Source organism: Sitophilus oryzae, unplaced genomic scaffold, assembly GCF_002938485.1.
Source record: "Sitophilus oryzae breed Bouriz unplaced genomic scaffold, Soryzae_2.0 scaffold_1620_pilon_pilon, whole genome shotgun sequence".
In the NCBI taxonomy this organism is placed as follows: Eukaryota; Metazoa; Arthropoda; class Insecta; order Coleoptera; family Curculionidae; genus Sitophilus; species Sitophilus oryzae.
In genome coordinates, this window is record NW_022146304.1 from 4,363,161 (window position 1) to 4,380,997 (window position 17,837).

General features: G+C 33.0%; 1 protein-coding gene across 1 annotated transcript; it reads right to left on the reverse strand.

Annotated features, from left to right (window-relative positions):
* Positions 1–236: 236 nt before the first annotated feature.
* On the reverse strand, positions 237–17,309 carry LOC115880242 (protein yellow). The gene is made up of 7 exons (XM_030897409.1): positions 17,011–17,309; positions 8,793–8,951; positions 8,065–8,251; positions 3,024–3,250; positions 2,812–2,926; positions 2,560–2,751; positions 237–503 (listed from the first exon to the last, which is right to left on the reverse strand). Exons 1-7 carry the CDS (start codon positions 17,229–17,231, stop codon positions 360–362), a joined length of 1,245 nt encoding a protein of 414 aa, XP_030753269.1. The 5' UTR covers positions 17,232–17,309; the 3' UTR covers positions 237–359.
* Positions 17,310–17,837: the final 528 nt, after the last annotated feature.

Consider the following 17,837-nt stretch of genomic DNA (forward strand, 5'->3'; position numbering starts at 1 on the left):
AATCAAAGCACGTGTGTTTGGAATTTTGGGTGTGGCTTAACACGATAGGACCGGGCTAAGGCTTAGGCAGATTTCTGAAATATAATATATATTTCCTTCGGCCACACACCCGCTTTACCCGAACAGTCCTCAGAATTTTTCTATTTAAAATTTTAGACACATTATGCTATTTTTTAAAAGGTCGAAAATAAATCTCATATATAAACATTAATATTTTTATTTTAATGAAAGGTCAGCTTTGCCTAAAAAGATCTTAACGGTTTATTATTATTCATGAAAAATATGAACAAATATCTAATTTATGACTATTACTAAAATCATATTCTTAAATATTAATAGTTATAACAGTTACTTAAATATTAAGCAACACACGGAGTGCCGGCAATAGCGTCATCTACTTTTACTTTCAGTATTCTATAGTTGACCTCTTGAGGGTTCAGTTTTCTATAGATGAAAGCGGGCATTTTGTCTGAGAGGATCCATAAATTTCTTTCATCGTCAATCTGCAAATACATAAATTTAAAGAAATTAAAATATCGTGACATCACTCTAACTTCTTGGGAGATACATAGTAATTTTGATTCTTCAATACTTATACACTTTTTATCACCACAGTCAAACTTTGGTTGGTTTTAGTTAAGGCGGGTTGATATGGTCCAAGTGTACTTGGACCGAGTTGGATCCAGTACACTTGGATGCTGCCATATACATATACAGAGTGAGTTTCCTACGATGTTCTCTATGGGTATCTCGCAGGAAACAACTGGAGGTAGAGAGTCGGTTAAATGGGAAAGAATTGCAGTTTTATGGGGTCACAAATATGCGCCTTTCGGATTTTTGAAAAAGTTCATGGCTTACTAGATATTTAAAAAAAACAAATTTTGGCTCTTGTAAAAAATTGTTCCTAATTCAATTATAAACTATTTTAGACAAAAAGTTTTCAGATAAAAGTTGTAGATAATCACATCCCTAATGAGTTTGTGTTCTCCGATTTTTTCTAAAACCTGTCATTTTTGACATATGACACAAACATATGTTTTTTTTAAATGGAAACCATAGTTGGCCATGACTTCATAAAAAGCGTCATCTTTTAAGCTTTTCAGCGATATAAGCTATAACTGGCTATAATATGTTTTTTTTCGAAAAATTACTGAGTTATAGCCAATTAATTACTAAGTTATTTTAGAAAATGTTCAAAAAATCCGGCATTGTTTTGAATACATAAATGCATCCTTTTAAAACTGATGAATTACTAGCTATTCTCACAGAAAGACCGGTCGACTTAATTAAACTTCTCCCGTGCCGCCTCTTCGAGTGCCTCTCTTAATTCATACGTTCTTTTGCAAACCTTGTTAACTATACTGCATAAAAAAGTCTAAAATGGATAGGTCAGGTGATCGAGGAGGCCCACGCAATTGGTCCACCTGTTCCTATCCCTGAGTTTGCATAATTATGATATAAATAATTTTTAACATTTCTTTAATTATGGAGGGAGGAGGGGGTCATAATGAAAGTCATGTTGGAACCACTCTATTGATGCGCAAGTATCTAAATTTAGCTTTTCTAACATGTCTTGAAAACCGTTCTCTAAAAAACATATAAGTAACGTTCACCGGCCAACGTATCCTCGAAAATGTATGGCCAAGAAAAGTTGAACCAATAATCCTACACGCTTTTCTTCATTTGATTAATTCATATTTACAATTTTTGTTTATTCTAATTTACAGTTTGGATGTGACAGTTTCACATTTCTGAGAGCAACGACGATTGAACTTGTTTCCATGGCTAATTCAGTGAAATTGTTTAAAAATTATAAGGATTGGCTATAACTCAGTAATTTTTCGGAAAAACACATATTATAGCTTATATCGATGAAAAGCTTAAAAATGGCGCTTTTTATGAAGTCATGGCCAACTATGGTTTCGATTTAAAAAAAACCTTGTTTCTGTCATATGTTAAAAATTGCAGGCTTTAGAAAAAAAAACGGAGGACACAATCTCATTAAGGATGTGATTATCTACAAGTTTTATCTGAAAACTTTGTGTCTAAAATAGATTATAATGGAATTGGGACAATTTTTAAAAAATTTTGCCCAAATTTGTTTTTTTTTTAAATATCTAGTAAGTCATGAACCTTTTCAAAAATATGAAAGGCGCATATTTATGACCCCACAAAACTGCAATTCTTTCCCCATTTAACCGACTCTCTATCTCCAGTAGTTTCCCAGATACCCATAGAGAACATCGTAGAACACAACCTGTTTAACTGTAGTTATAATAATGCTGCGCTCGTCTCTCTTGTACGCTGCTTGTATCGTTTTAACTGTTTTATCCAAGTCAAGTTGGAAAGAAGAAGGCTGACACACAAGGTAAGTAGGCTGACAGACAACTTTCTTGGATGTTACAAAGCCTTCCAACTCGACTTGGATAAAACAGTTGATACGATAGAAGCAAACATGCATACAGAATTTCAGAGCATCCAAGTGTAGTTGGGTAGTAGGAATATGGACTACACTACGCCTTGGACCGTATCACCCTGGCTTTATTATTAGTTATCTACCTTAATATCATTGGTAAAGATTAGCTTCTCAGGATCATGGGCGATCAAAGCAAAGTTGTCAGAGTTCAGTGGCTTCTTAGGATTCCAGCAAGCAACGCCATCTCTATTCAACTGGGTAAGGATCAAGGAGTTTGACTTTTCATCGAAAACTGAAGCTGAAGTTTGAGTCTTGTCTCCTTTTTTACCTTCCAACTGAAAAATAAATGTTTAATGTGAAATACATGATACTATTGCCTTTTTGGTATTTTTTACTTTGAAAAGATTGTAGATATGAGGGTCATCAGCTAAAGTTTTGTTTTTCAAGACAGATGTACTAACTGAGAATTCGTTCAAGCTGGCCAATGGATGGAAGTATACAGTACGGAAACTAGAAACAAACATAATGTATTAACTTCTACAGTAGTGTGAATAAATTATTTCTTTCATTAGATCGTTCAGTCTGTTTTAATGGTTTGTTAACTTACCCTGTAGAGTCTTGTGGTCCCAGGGCTAATCCAAATACACCGTCTGTCCATTGGAAGTTGACTCCGCCGACATTGAAGTCGCCGTTCAAAGGATCGAAATGGAAGTAGTTGTGTTTAAATCTCCAGGAGTCGTTGTTTTTGAGGGAGTAAACGACAACACCGTAGCCTCCCAGGTCGGGCAAGTATGCGTAGGCATCATCGCAATTATCTTTGGTGACATCCACAATCTAGAAAATAAATAAAAAAATAATGTCGTCACGATGACCGATTCTGAGTGCGGCATAGAAATAATCATCCTTCAGAGTTCTATGGTGTATTCAAAAAATTAAAAGCTATTGAGAAGGACCTCCAAAGCATATTTTAAATAATAATACTAAATTAAAATCGCTTACTCGTCACTTTAGTGAAAATGTTTATAAAAGTGAACACTGGTTAGGTATATGGTTGTAAGGCACTCAATAAACTTTTTTGTTGGCCCTCTCTACTATTTTACCTAACAGATACGTTCACAGTTTTTTTTTACCTAAATTTAGTATTTTTTTTAAATTGGTTTGATTATTTTTATAACCTGTTACATTTTTTGTATATTTTATTTTTGTAACTTCAAAATAAAAGACTTTAATAAAAAAATGATTTTTTTGCTATAAATACCCTATATTAATAATTGAAGATGGTTTTTAAATAGTCAGGCTCTTTTTATTTCATATGTAGTGTCCGACTGTTGCAATTTTTTTTTCCTATTTTTGGCCACTTGTCTATTACGACATTCAGCCAGCTTAATTCTTAATTTTTTTAATTAGCGTTTAAAATCGGACAAATACAGACACACACACACATTTAACATCCATGTCCGGGGCCGGATTCGAACCGGCGACCTTGCGTCTACTAGAAAGCAGCGCAATCATTTCGACCACAAGGCCGACACTGTCTGTTGTAATTTAGCTAAGTTTGACTAAATTTTGTGAACACTTTGTATAATCAACTACGACATAACCACATCTTATACAATAGCAGCTGGTCATCTTCGACTTTTTTGAGTAACCTCGTAGCAATTTCTAAACCTACAAAGGAACTGCTAGTGCTCAACAGGAATAAAGTTTAGATTACAAATAGGTCTCTTAACAGGACATATATGACTGTCAAGTGATACCTGAACTAGCACAACCTGTATCAAGGAAATATTTGCTACAGACTCTGTGATAAAGATCCGGAAACAGCAGAGCACATAATATGTCACTGTGAGGTTCTGGATCGCAAGTGACTCTTTCTGTTCGGGAAACCAAAACTAAAACCGGAGAAACTATGCTCCCATCCTATCAAAGACCTGCACAAGCTGGTGCAGGCCTTAGTGATAGGAAACTGTGCAGACATAGAAAGGGAAGAAATACAATAGGCCTTACAGGTATGCTTTACAGGTCGCAGAGTTTCCGGCATAGGATCACCCCTTAATACTGAGGAAAAAACGTTGCCAGCAATCAGTTCAAAAGTCTCGATATTTTTTATAAACGGGCTTCAATGTCTCAGAATCCGATTTGTTACACGACATAAGATAAGCTAATATCCTTATCTAGGTCGGTATGATTGCAAGTTGGCAGGCTGGTTATAACTAGGCTGTGATATAAATATGCGTAGCTTTGAATAATGTTTTAACTGTACTTAGTAGTGCTAATTATTTTTCTTTCTTTTAGAAATATAAATATTATAAATCGTAGAAGACGAGAATGAAATAATTCTTACTCTCATCATGTACAGGGTGAGTCAACGATAGAGTAAAGTCCATTATCTCATTTGTTTCGAGGTTTACAAAAAAAATTAATTATAAAAGTTATAAGGAAGGTTGAGATACACATTTTAAAATTATTATAGAGTATACAAGGTGCTTCAAAAAAGTGTGGCGGATATAACATATGTTTTTTTAAATGCACCACCCTATTTTTTAATTTATTTTTAGATTCTGCATAAAATTCCATAACTTTTTTGTATATAATGTTATATACCTAAAACTAAGATATAAGAAAAGATATTTTAGTTAAATGATACAGGGTGTTCAAAATATATTTATGAATTTCAACTACTTAAAATTAAAAAATCTCAAATTTTTTAAATGTTACACCCTATATATTATCATTTTTTCTGGTAGATTTTACAAAACTCTTCAATTTTTATTAAGTATGTCATATACATATTTTTAATAGTTAGTTCTAGCGAATACCCACAGATTAAGGTAATACTAGATTACCTAATTATTGTTGATGACTACTGATATAAGAATTTTCCTCAAAATACAGCAAAGTTTTTTTCTCGTAGTAATTCTAGTTTATAATTCATATCATATAACCAATATTACTACTGCCGCGAAACCGTCCCATTACCACACTGAAAATAACATATAATATAATATAAAAATGTTTTCTAGATAATCTACATCTATTCTTATAGTACTTAATGAAGTAGGTACTATATAATATATAGTACTGAACTAAAAAATATGTTTTTCTTGGCTTGTTCGTGTATATCAGTCATATTGACTAATTAATTTCAGGGAACTCTGTAACTATTAACTCTATCATTTATACTGATTACAAAAAATTAAACTAAAATTTAAGTTTTGTTCTTAACTTGCTTAACAGCGCTGAAATTTTGATAATTATTAATTTTTGTCATGGCAACTATGATTTTATAGCATAATTGTGTTAAAAATATGGGTAAAAATAGAAAAAATTGGAATAAATCGCAAACTATTAAAAATAGGTATATGCATGACATACTTAATAAAAGTTGAAGAGTTTTATAAAATCTATCAGAAAAAATGATAATATATAGGGTGTATCATTTAAAAAATTTGAAATTTCTTAATCTTAAGTAGTTGAAATTCATAAATATATTTTGAACACCCTGTAGCATCTAACTAAAATATCTTTACATAGGTCTTTTTTTATATCCCTATAAAATTCTCCTACCAAATTTTAGTTGTCCAACTTCAGAAACAATGGCATCACTGACAATTTTTTACCACACTGCAATCTAACGTTTGTTTAAACAAATTTAAATATTACAAAAACTATTAATTTTAGATATATAACATTATATACAAAACAGTTATGGAATTTTACGCAGAATCTAAAAATAAAATAAAAAATAGGGTATTGCATTTAAAAAAACATATGTTATATACGCCACACTTTTTTGAAGCACCCTGTATACTCTATAATAATTTTAAAATGTGTGTCTTAACCGTCCCTATAATTTTTATAATTAATATTTTTTTGTAAACATCGAAATAAATGAGATAATGGACTTTACTCTATCGTTGACTCACCCTGTACTTGTCGAGTATTTAAAAAATATTTAAGACAATTGTTTTCGAATTATCCATGTTAGAATACAACCCATTGTATTATCTATCCATTTTTAAGAATCGCTGGTCAAAAGAAAAAATACGATTCATTTCTGAATGGTAATAAAGATATTACGATGTCTCAAGGATAGATCTTATTGTTATAAACAGATATATTTAAAAAAATATGTTATTGCATTTTGCATACTAACGAAGTGTATTGTTTTGTAGTATTTTTATGTTTGGAAATCCTTAAATTAGTTGAATATTATTCATTATTAAAAAGTGAAATTTGCATAAAACCAAAAAAGTATGAGAGACTGAAGTGGTTTTATTTGCATAATAATCGTAAAGTAAAAATAGATGTAAATACGAGTAAATTATTGAAAAAGGAGCATTAATGGGATTTATTTTACAGGTACCAATATTTTACAAACTATGAAATTACCATTATACAGGGTGTTTCAAAACAAATGCGAAAAACTTCAGGGGGTGATTCCTTGTTCAAAATAAAGGGTAGTTTGCTTCATAAACGTTGGGTCAAAAGTCAACCATTAGGGAGATATTGCGGTACAAAGATGGCGGAAAAATAATGTTTTTATTTTTTATCTTGAAAACGAAAAGAGATAGACTAATAAAATTTTATGGAAGCATTACTGTTATGAAAACACACTTTCTGGTAATTTTTTCACATTTTTAAAAATGAGTGGAAGGGTTGAAATAAACTACCCCTATCATTCTTGTTAACGAAATTTAAAGAAAAATCTTATCAAATACATGCAAAAAAATTAATTTGGATAGTTTAGTTTGTTTAGAAACTTTTATCTCTTGTATTTTTTTGATAAAACTCACCGATTTGAAATTAAAAAATAAAATGTAAAGCATTACATGTCAGGACAAAAAAACATTTTCTGATAAAGAATCTAGTGGGCTGCTGTAATTTTTTAGGAAAAATCTAGTCGGCCGCTGTTACTTTTTTAGATGTTCCTAATATTATTTTATTTGACATTACTCTACTGCAATACGTTATTATCTAGATGATTATTATTATCGTTATTATCACTAGATTCTTAATCTAAAAATGTTTTTTGTCCTCACATGTAATGCTTTACATTTTATTTTTTAATTTCCAATCGGTGAGTTTTATCAAAAAAACACAAGAGGTAAAAAAGTTTCTAAACAAACTAAACTATTCAAATTAAAGCATTTGCATGTGTTTGATAAGATTTTTCTTTAAATTTCGTTAACAAGAATGATAGGGGTAGTTTATTTCAACCCCTTCCACTCATTTTAAAAAAGTAAAAAAAATACATGAAAGTGTGTTTTCATAACAGTAATGCTTCCATAAAATTTCATTAGTCTATCTCTTTTCGTTTTCAAGATAAAAAATAAAAACATTATTTTTCCGCCATCTTTGTACCGCGATATCTCCCTAGTGGTTGACTTATGACCCAACCTTTATAAAGCAAACTACCCTTTATTTTGAACAAGGAATCACCCCCTAGAGTTTTTCGCATTTGTTTTGAAACACCCTGTATATTGGATATTGAGCCTAATTTTACTCATAATTATAACTCCTCGATGTATTAAATAAACAAGTTAGTATATAAAAATGTATATACTTATCTAACAATACTAATACATGTTAACTTTAAGGCGGTTTTTAACTTTCTTAGTAGCCTATAAAGAAAAATATGTACTTACGATATTGGCAAAGAAAGAACTCGCTTTGACGTCCTCGTGTTCTTTCAAAGTGTATCTCTTGAGGAGAGTGTTGGTATTCAAGTCGTAGATGACTACTGCAGGTGGAGAAATCTGTTTGGGGCTTCCCAAAATGTCAGCTAATCCGGTGTCCATAACCCAAAGTCGGTCACAAGGGTCCACAGAAACTCTAAACAGAAATTAGTACGATTTTAGAACATCATCGGTAAATTAATATACAGGGTGTCAAAAATAGTGTATCTAACTTCGGTGGGTGATTCTACAGATAAAAATTAAACATATGCCCTAAAATGCTTCCCGAAGAAATTACAGCCCTTGAAAGGTTAAATAAATATAATATATTTCTTTATTTTTAAGAACATTGGTAAACCGTTTTTTCTTGAAATTTATTGGTACTCTTACACACATTTTAATGCCAAAGCAAATGGCGATAGTAGTAAAATTCCGTAACAGGCGTGAAAGGGTACTTTCCATTAGGGTAGAGAGTACTAGTGGTACTTCTTTTATCCTTATAGATTCAGTAATTTCAGTAAATGAAAATTAAAGCTAGGATTTTTTTTACTATGTAAAAATGTGCTCTTCATTTAGTTCAAAAAAGTGAACGGTTTTCAAGATATTTGCGTTTAAAGGTTCCGATGCATCCATTTTAGCATTAGCGAAATCAGGAGATTAATTTATTTAAAATTTCGTTAAAGATTATTGCTAGTGACCTGAATGTGGAGATGATATGATTATCACTTTCGGGTTTGGTATCGCCTTTTGGGATTGTGTTGGCTTTCCAGTCTGGATACGGTATGAATGTTGCGCTCTTGTTTATTGGGGCGTCCAGTGGAACGTATGCAAGACTTGCTGCCACTCCGTTTTTCCATCTAAAACAAAAAATTATAATTAATATAGTTGTCTATAAATAGAGACAATATAGTTTCCAATGTATTAAAAGTAAAAGAGATACAGACGATGACTAGCTATGAGAGTGAGTGTCAAAAAATGCGTTTGAATAATTTAATAAATTAGTCATCCATGATTCCAGAGAGGCGACTCTCTGAACTTCATTGAGCTTGGGCATTGATTTTATTTGTTGAGTGTTAGACCACCAAACAATGGAGCCATAAGCTATAATGGTCTCACGATCACAGTGTACATCCACATTACTACTATTATCCCAGGTTTTTAGTCCTGTAACAACTTTCATATGATATATAAAACTTTTTTTAGTCTCCTTTCCAGGCGAATATACCAACTGAGTTTTGAATCAAAAGTTAAGCCTCTGTAATCTATCAAGTAGTACTATCAATAGTATTTTTTTTTCTGGGAATAGTAAAAAAATCTTCTTAGACGCCTGTGCTGGAACTCTGTAACGAAATAGCGATCGGTAGCGATGAAGGATACTTTGATACCTTGGCCGTACAAGCTAAACGGCAAGCGACAGTATTCTTTATCGCTACCGATCGCTATTTCATTACAGAGTTCCACCCCTGGTCTGTTGTTCTAGCGACCGAGGTGTGCCGGATTCCTACTGACTAAAAAAATTCCACCCTGTTTGTTTGACAAACTGCGCTGGAACTGCTCACGCATTATAATAATAATAATAATAAATAATAAATAACGCTTTATTGTACAAAAAACCAAAATACCTTCATCGACAAAGCATTTACAAGACAAACAAAAGCACAAAAAATATACAAATAATAAAAAATACAATACAAATCATACAATTCAAAAAAAATACGTCATTACTTCATTACTTTCATTACTTCATTTACTTCATTACGGCATTACTTCGGCGCAGATGCCCCTCTCTACATTAGACTTTGGTCTTTGATCATTCTTCAGCCCTTCGTTGATCAAGCCCTTTCTGTCGTAGAATCTGTGATATAAACGCCACGAAAGCCTCCCATATATCTTCGTCCTCCACAATAGAGTGTATTAGGTTTTCTTTTTTAAAGGGTACCTTAAAAATCCCTTTGATCTTTAATCTACCTGGTTCCCAGGCCGAGCATTCAAAAATAGTGTGACTGACGTCGTCGATGGCACTATCAATAGTACTATCAATCTCAGTAAGCTATCAAGGCCCAAGTTCCATAGCAGCTTTAACAGAACTCCACCCTACGGACAGCTTCTCGTCAGCACTCCTACAATCTCTTCATCTCTCACTCTGATTTTAACAGAGAGAGCATTTTCTTCTGAGATCATGTTGGATATCCAGCCACTAACCACATCAGGAATCGCCCTTTTTAGACGCTGTTGTTCTTAAATCTCAACGTATCTTTTATCATCATCATTATCATTTTCAGCTTATTCAACATTTTCCAATTATGGTGTAGCCTCCCTCACATATTTAGATGCTCTGTAGTTGGGCCCATTGTTGTCTATTATTGGCATCTGCCCATTTCTATTTGAGAGATTTGACTCTATGGATGACATCTATTACCTGGGTCTTTTGTCGTATCCATTCTATTCTTTTACGGTCTCTCTTGGTTATTTCCAGCATATTTTGTTCTATTGAGCGTTGTGCGACCTGCAGTTTCCTTATGATGTCCAGGTGCATAGGTCATGACTTGTAGTACACATTGGTCGAATATTTTCTTCTTTAGATAGAGTAGCAATCTGTATTTAAATATGATTGAATTTCTTCCATAATTTAAATATGATTGAGCATCTTTTATATCGATGAATATATCGAAGGTGGAGTCTCTGTTGTCCAGCTATTTCTGAATTTGGACAGCCTTGCTCATCTTGAATGAATATATAATGTGATAACCCAATAATGAACTAGCTCTTTTCAGATAATCCTTTCCTGGCAGCATACCCATTCCTCAAAAGGTGCTGGATACGCCACAGTACTACCCATCCTAACCAGATCCAATGTTCCTACCCTCAATATACATTTATATTTTCAGAAGCTTTTTCGGTCTGGGATGTAGGCTTAATTATTACTTCAAAGAGAAGAGCATATGGATGCCGAGGGTATGGGATTATTCCAGATGCTTGAGAAAACGCTTTCTGTGCGCATAGTTTGAATGAAATAATAATGAAAGCTAAGAAGAAGAATTTATCTAGTCCAGACCAGCCACTTTATGGAGGACAATGCTGGTGTATTTGCCCCTAAAATTTGCCCTGGGTGTTGATTAAGATATAAATGAGTATTTATATCTGAACCAACATCTTAACCTATACTATTTCTTAAATATTGATTGCATAGTCTTTTCGTATACAACAGAGATGATATGGTCGGTAAAATTTTGGGCCGAAGTAGTCGATTTTCCTCACTTTTTGTATGAGCATAACTTATTCCTTAGTACATGTTTTGGAGTATAACAGGTATAATATATTAGCACAATTTGAATATTCACCAGGTGTTCAACATCTAGTTCCATAAATAGTTCATGCAATAATACGAAAAAATAAATCCCATTTAAAAAACATGTGACCTATTAGGTTAATTTACATTAATTATTCATATAGCACATTATATCTTTCAGGTATAATTAATTAACAATGCTTAATCTCGATCGACTAAATCCGTGCACACGCTAAACACCATACCACAACCATACTTATTTAAGGAAATCTCCAATTATCTTTTCAACAATGCTCCACCATTTGTCACACTTTGTATGCAAATTAAACGCAAATTATAATTCATTAAAAACGATTTTATTAAAAATGAAAACCTTTTAATGCAATGTCATTGCTAAACAGCTACAAGAACCGGTGTTTAAAAACGTTATGTTCAAGTGTAATTATGGTAATCGGCATCGACCTGTTACGTAAGGCACTGCGATTAATCAAATCGGATAATTGCATCAGCCGCCCTAGAGTTACGCCCGTGGGTGATTGTTTTCTCTTTTCCAAAGGTGCGCGAGGCGTGTTTTATAGTCGGTTTAAATGATTATTTCCTCGGATACAGGGTGATCTCTCATGGTACAATCAAATAGTTATAATTATGTGTAATGTTTTAAAATGCTAGAGAGTTTATTTTTCGGTAACTCAAATCAGTTACTTTTTTAAATATACAGGGTGTTTCAAAAAACAATTGCCATCTTTCGTGGAGAGATTCCTCACGGAAAAATAAGATTTATTTTTTCTATCAACATAGGTCCGATTCTGCTTTGTTTCATAGCTACAGGGTGTTAAAGTCTTAATATTTTTTCGATTTATTACAATTTTCTTCTCAAGTACTTCTAGCGTTTCGAATGAAATTTTTAGGATAAAAGTTGCTATAACTGAAACGCCAAACACAACGCAGCCGTCAGAAAAGTGTCATCATTACATCGCAAATTATTCCACAAAACTGGCAAAAACTGAGTCAGTCTGCTGCTAATTTGTAGTCGTAGAAAAAATAGCGTAAAAAACTCGTTCGAAAACTTCTTTGTACACTCTTTCGACTTGTGGCTCTTACCTGCGGCTCGAGCCAACAAACTGTCGAACTCATGTGCAAAACGCCGTTTTCGAAACTCGTTGTTTAATATACTATTATTAATCTATACTGATATATAAAATCCTTAAGTGACTGACATAGTGATTAATCACGATCCTGCTCAAACCACTCAACGTAAGAAGCTCAATTTTGGCATACAGGTTGATTCTAGGGTGTAGTGGTTCGATAAGAAGGGATTTTTCGAAATTCCAGTTCCAAGAGGGTGAACCCACCATTCAAATATTACAATATTTTTTATTTAAAAGACGGTCAAGTTTCCGAAAAAACGCATTGTTTTTTTACATATTTTAAGATTTTTTAAAAATGTATACAGGGTGTTTCGAAAAATTTGGTCATTGATTAATCACGATCCTGCTTAAAGCGCTTGACGTAAAAAGCTCATTTTTGGAAAACAGATTGACTTTAGGGTGTAGAGATTCGATAAGAAGGGATTTTTCGAAACTCGAATTCTAAGGGGGTGAAACTATCTCTCAAATATTAAAATATTTTTTATTTAAAAACCAGTTTCATAAAATATGACCATTGAATAATCACGATTCTGCTTAAACTGCTTGACGTTTAAAGCTGATTTTTGGCAAACGGATAGACTGTGGGTGTAGACTTTCGATAAGTAGGGGTTTCTCGAATCTCAAATTCCAAGAGGGTGAAAACGCCCCTCAAATATTACAATATTTGTTATTTAAAAAACGGTTAGTCTTTCGGGAAAACGCTTGGACACGCATAATTTATTTGGTTTTTTACATATTTTGAAATTTTTTAAAAAATCATACAGGGTGTTCCAAAATGTTGGGTAATTTCTTAACCACGATTCTGTTTAAACTGCTTGACGTAAAAAGCTTTTTTTTGGCAAACGGATTTTTCGAAAGTCAAATTCCAACGAGATGAAACTACCCCTCAAATATTACCAAGTCATATAATAATATCGCCATATTGTATTTTCTCATGCTGACATAAATGTGAGAAAATTTTATCCAGTTTGTATGTTAATGGAAATTCTTGCTTTGCTTTATCATCAACATTACAAATGATTAATTCGACGTGAACGAAGTCGCTTGTACACGCTAGTTCTGATTAATAAAATTGCGTTTATCTCATCAAGGAGGCCGAATTCGACAAAATATCAAGAGATAGCTTTTAATTGGCATTAAATGACCTATACAATTTTGATATTAAAAGAAAAAAGTCAATGGCGCACATGTTTTTTTTTTAAATATTCCAGTGATAGCCCATATGCACGTCCCTGATGAATTTATCGACACTTTTTTAGCATTAAAATATGTAGCACTTATAGTAACTTTCACCCTCAAAATTTCATTCGAATCACTAAAAGTACTTGGAAGAAAATTGTAATAAATCGATAGATTATTAACAATTTAACACCCTGTAGCTACGAAACAAAGCAGAATCGGATATATGTTGATATGAAAAATAAATCTCATTTTTACGTGAGGAATCTCCCCACGAGAGATGGCACATGTTTTTGAAACACCCTGTATATTATATTCTCTAAATTTTCACTTTTATTTTCTTTCTTTTTCTTTCAATGCGTTCATGTACTACTGCCATTACTCACTGACGAGTATTTGACACGCATCAGAAGATGGTTACGCAAGGCGTTTTCTTTCATGAGCTTTTCTGTGACTGAAAAGCCCGATACGCGATTTTATCTCTCTTCCGCACTCCGGACATTCAAAAATCGTATTGCTTTGTTGCCTTATTACTTTTTGGTTGTCGCTGTTAACTGAGTTTACAATTCTTCTCCATTGCGTTCTATTGTGCGCTGCTTCTTCCCACTCATTCTGTATGTATATCCCCTTTAAGTTTTCGTGGAAAATATCCTTGTATGATTTGAGTTGTCCACCCAGTTTTCTCTTGCCAACTACAAGCTCACCATAAAACAGAGGTTTTGGTAGGCGGTTTTCTTACATTCTGCATACGTGACCAGCCTATCTTAAGCGGGATTTTGTAGTCATGACTTCAACGCTCTCGCAGTTAGCTTTTTCAAGAACCGATACTTTTGAGACATGGTGGAACCATTTGATTCTAAAGAGTTGTCTAAAGTGTCTTTGCAACTTGTTTAATGCGTTCATGTGCTGGCGATACGGCATGCGGCACCCAGGTTTCGCTTCCATATAACATGGTAGGGATTATTATTGCTTGGTACAGTGCAAGTTTCGTTTTTGTACCCAAGTCATGATTATAGAAAACCCTGTCCTTTAATTTCCAGAAAGCTATTGAGGCGCTGCTAATTCTGTGCTGAATTTCAGAGTCGATATTGGTCTTTTCCGAAATCAAACTGCCGAGGTAATTAAATTCCACTACATATTCCAATAGTTCCTCTCCGGTTTTTATAACGTTGTTGTGATTTTCCGGAGGAGTACACATGATTTTAGTTTTATCGATGTTCAGCTTAAAAAAAGCCTCGTATGCACATGTATTTAGCATTTTTTTGAAATTGCTGTAACGATTTTGCAACTAAAGCGCAGTCATCAGCGTATTGAAGTTCTGTTTTGAATTTTATACGTGTTTTTGCCCTAAGTCTTTTTATGTTGAACAGACCGCCGTCGTATCTGTATCTAATGGCTATTCCTCTTTCCTGCAGTTTGGTGTCCACTATAGGGCTGCCATGAATATGTTGAATAGGATAGGTACTGACACATCCCTGCCTAACTCCTGTATTTGTTAGGAAGGAATCGCTCTTCATGATGTGACACTCTCGAATTGTTGTTTTTATAGAAGCATACTATACACACTACACACTGTAAGAAATTTGTTGGGTATTCCGAACTTTTGCATAATTGATCGAAGTGCGTATTAAAAGAAATTTTGTAAAGAAACAACTAAATTAAAAAATAAATTGTTAGTATGTTATTAAGCATACAATTTGCTAATAAAAACTCGTTCTTGTTATGCTATAGATACAGAATATTATATTTTATGTCTTGCAATATACGAAGGTGATCTGGGTCTTCATTTCATCCTTGTAAGTTTAATTTTTTTATGCCAATTCATATTACAACAGCATCACATGATGATCCTTAACTGAAAAACGTGTTCGTTAATAATCTCATACGGTAAATGACCTTTAATGACTTTTATTTAAAGCAAGTTTTTTATACCAATAGATATTGAGTTAGTGTTTTCTATGTTAGTATATGATTTTTATTTACGACTGATTGTTTATGTTATGTTTTTCTGGCATTGTTTTAATAAATATTATTGGTGTATCCTTAATGAATTATATACAGGGTGTCCTGTATATAATTGTGTCCTGTATATGAATTATATACAGGGGGCTGAGCGTGCATTAGAAGTTTCTACAACATCTGGATCGGAAATTTTTTGAAAATCATTGTTTCACAGCGAGATCTATCGACTAAAATTATTTTCAATATGGCGGCACTTCCGGAAATTGACGGCAACTTTCCTATTTTAAGTGGGTATCTTAATTTTTCATTACATACTTAAATTCTCTGTAAAACTTTATAAATTTTCATATTAAACACTACCTATACCAAAATGGTTTCATACGAAACCCAACATCTTTTCTATTACCAACTTTTATTATTTATTTACTTTCCATCTACCAAACTCAAAATCTTTTGACTAGTGAAATAAGAAAGTGGAGTTCCATTTGAAAAAAATGAAAAATATTTATTATTTTAGTGCGAGGAAGTCCAATGTCGGTCGTTTTAGGTCGTCTTAACAGATGTTGCATGATTTATAAAGGGGCATATACTAAAAACTAAAAATATTTTTTGGTATACAGGGTGTGCCAAAAAAAAAGTTATGATAAAGTTTTATTTTTGTTTTAAATTTGCGCAACATTTGTATAAAACTTTCTTTCATAAATATATTCAATAACAACGACGATATTGAACTTCATCGTACTAATGGGCTACCCTGTATATAGTATACGGTTTTCCAAAATTATAAACTTACAAAATTATCATTAATCATTTTCTTCAAATGGAACTCCACTTTTGTATATACAGGATGTCCCAAAAGTAAGTGCAAGTATTTTAACTGGTAGTATATTTCGGCTTCAGAAACACTCCTATGAGTTTTTTTGCAAAAAAAAATTTGGAAATTTTTTTAGTTTTAAGTTAAAAAACATAATTTCTTGATAATATGGCAACATAGATAGTAGATTAAATTTACATGAAAGAACATCCAGAAAAGATCCAGTGGTGCTCAAAATTTAAGCAAAAAAACTTTTTTGTTTAAATTTTCAAAGTAAAGTAACTAACTCGGTTATTTTGGACTTATTTGAAAAATGGTAAAGAGAAAAAATGTTTCTTTTGGCCAGATATACCACCCCTTAAAATACTTGCATTTATTTCTAGTACACCCTGTATCTTAAGAGCGCTATTAGTATTGTATATTTTTATAAAAGATTAGTGGAAATCTCAAACTGGAAATCTAATATTATTTTTTTTTGGAACATAAAGCATCAATTAGGAAACATAGAAATGTAATTCCCTTACCTGGGCACAGTAACGAACAGCTTATTCTTCCACCTGTCCAGCCCCAAAGGCAAATTGTTCTCGGGCACGTATTCTCCATCTTTGATAGCGGCGTTCTTGGCATCCTCATTGGGCCAGTCAAAAGTCAACTCCTTCCAGGCAAACACTTCCTCCAATTCGGCCAAAGCGTTGGCCTGGTAAACGACGAAGAGCGTCAAGAACAACGCTCGAAGGACCAACATTGTATGTTATTATATTTGTGTTTGTTCGGTTCGAGATTCTGCCGTACACTGAGCCGCGTCTCGATGGGGGAAACGGTTTTATTTTGGAGAAGGAACGGATTGGAGGTGGATGGTCGGTTTTGGGAGAGATTCAGTCTTTTTTTCTGTATTTTTTTATCGTTTTTAATTTCGCTTGTCTGATTGTTCATCGGATATTCGATATTGTTTTTTTTTATTGTGTAAAGAGCCTCTACAGACGCTCAGTTACTCAGTTCTTTAACACGAATGGACTATGCAGGCCAGTTTGTGCAGTTTCAACTGTGCAGTTTTAACGATAAATTATTTTAAGACTTTGTTTTTTTTTTCTAAAAGGACATCTTAATTTATTATTCTTTTTAACAACTACTTCCTTATTTGCTTCCGAATAATTCTCTTTTAGTTTTTCTACTATATGTAGTGGTTGGGGACTTTTTATTCTTGTTACAATAATCCTTATTTTTTATTCTCCGTAATGGCATGCTTTTATACCGGATGCGTCTCAAAAGTTGCTCACCCCCATAACGTTTTTATTTTTTCAGTTAAAAAAATGATATTTGGTATGTTAGTATATGACATTAATTAGGATAG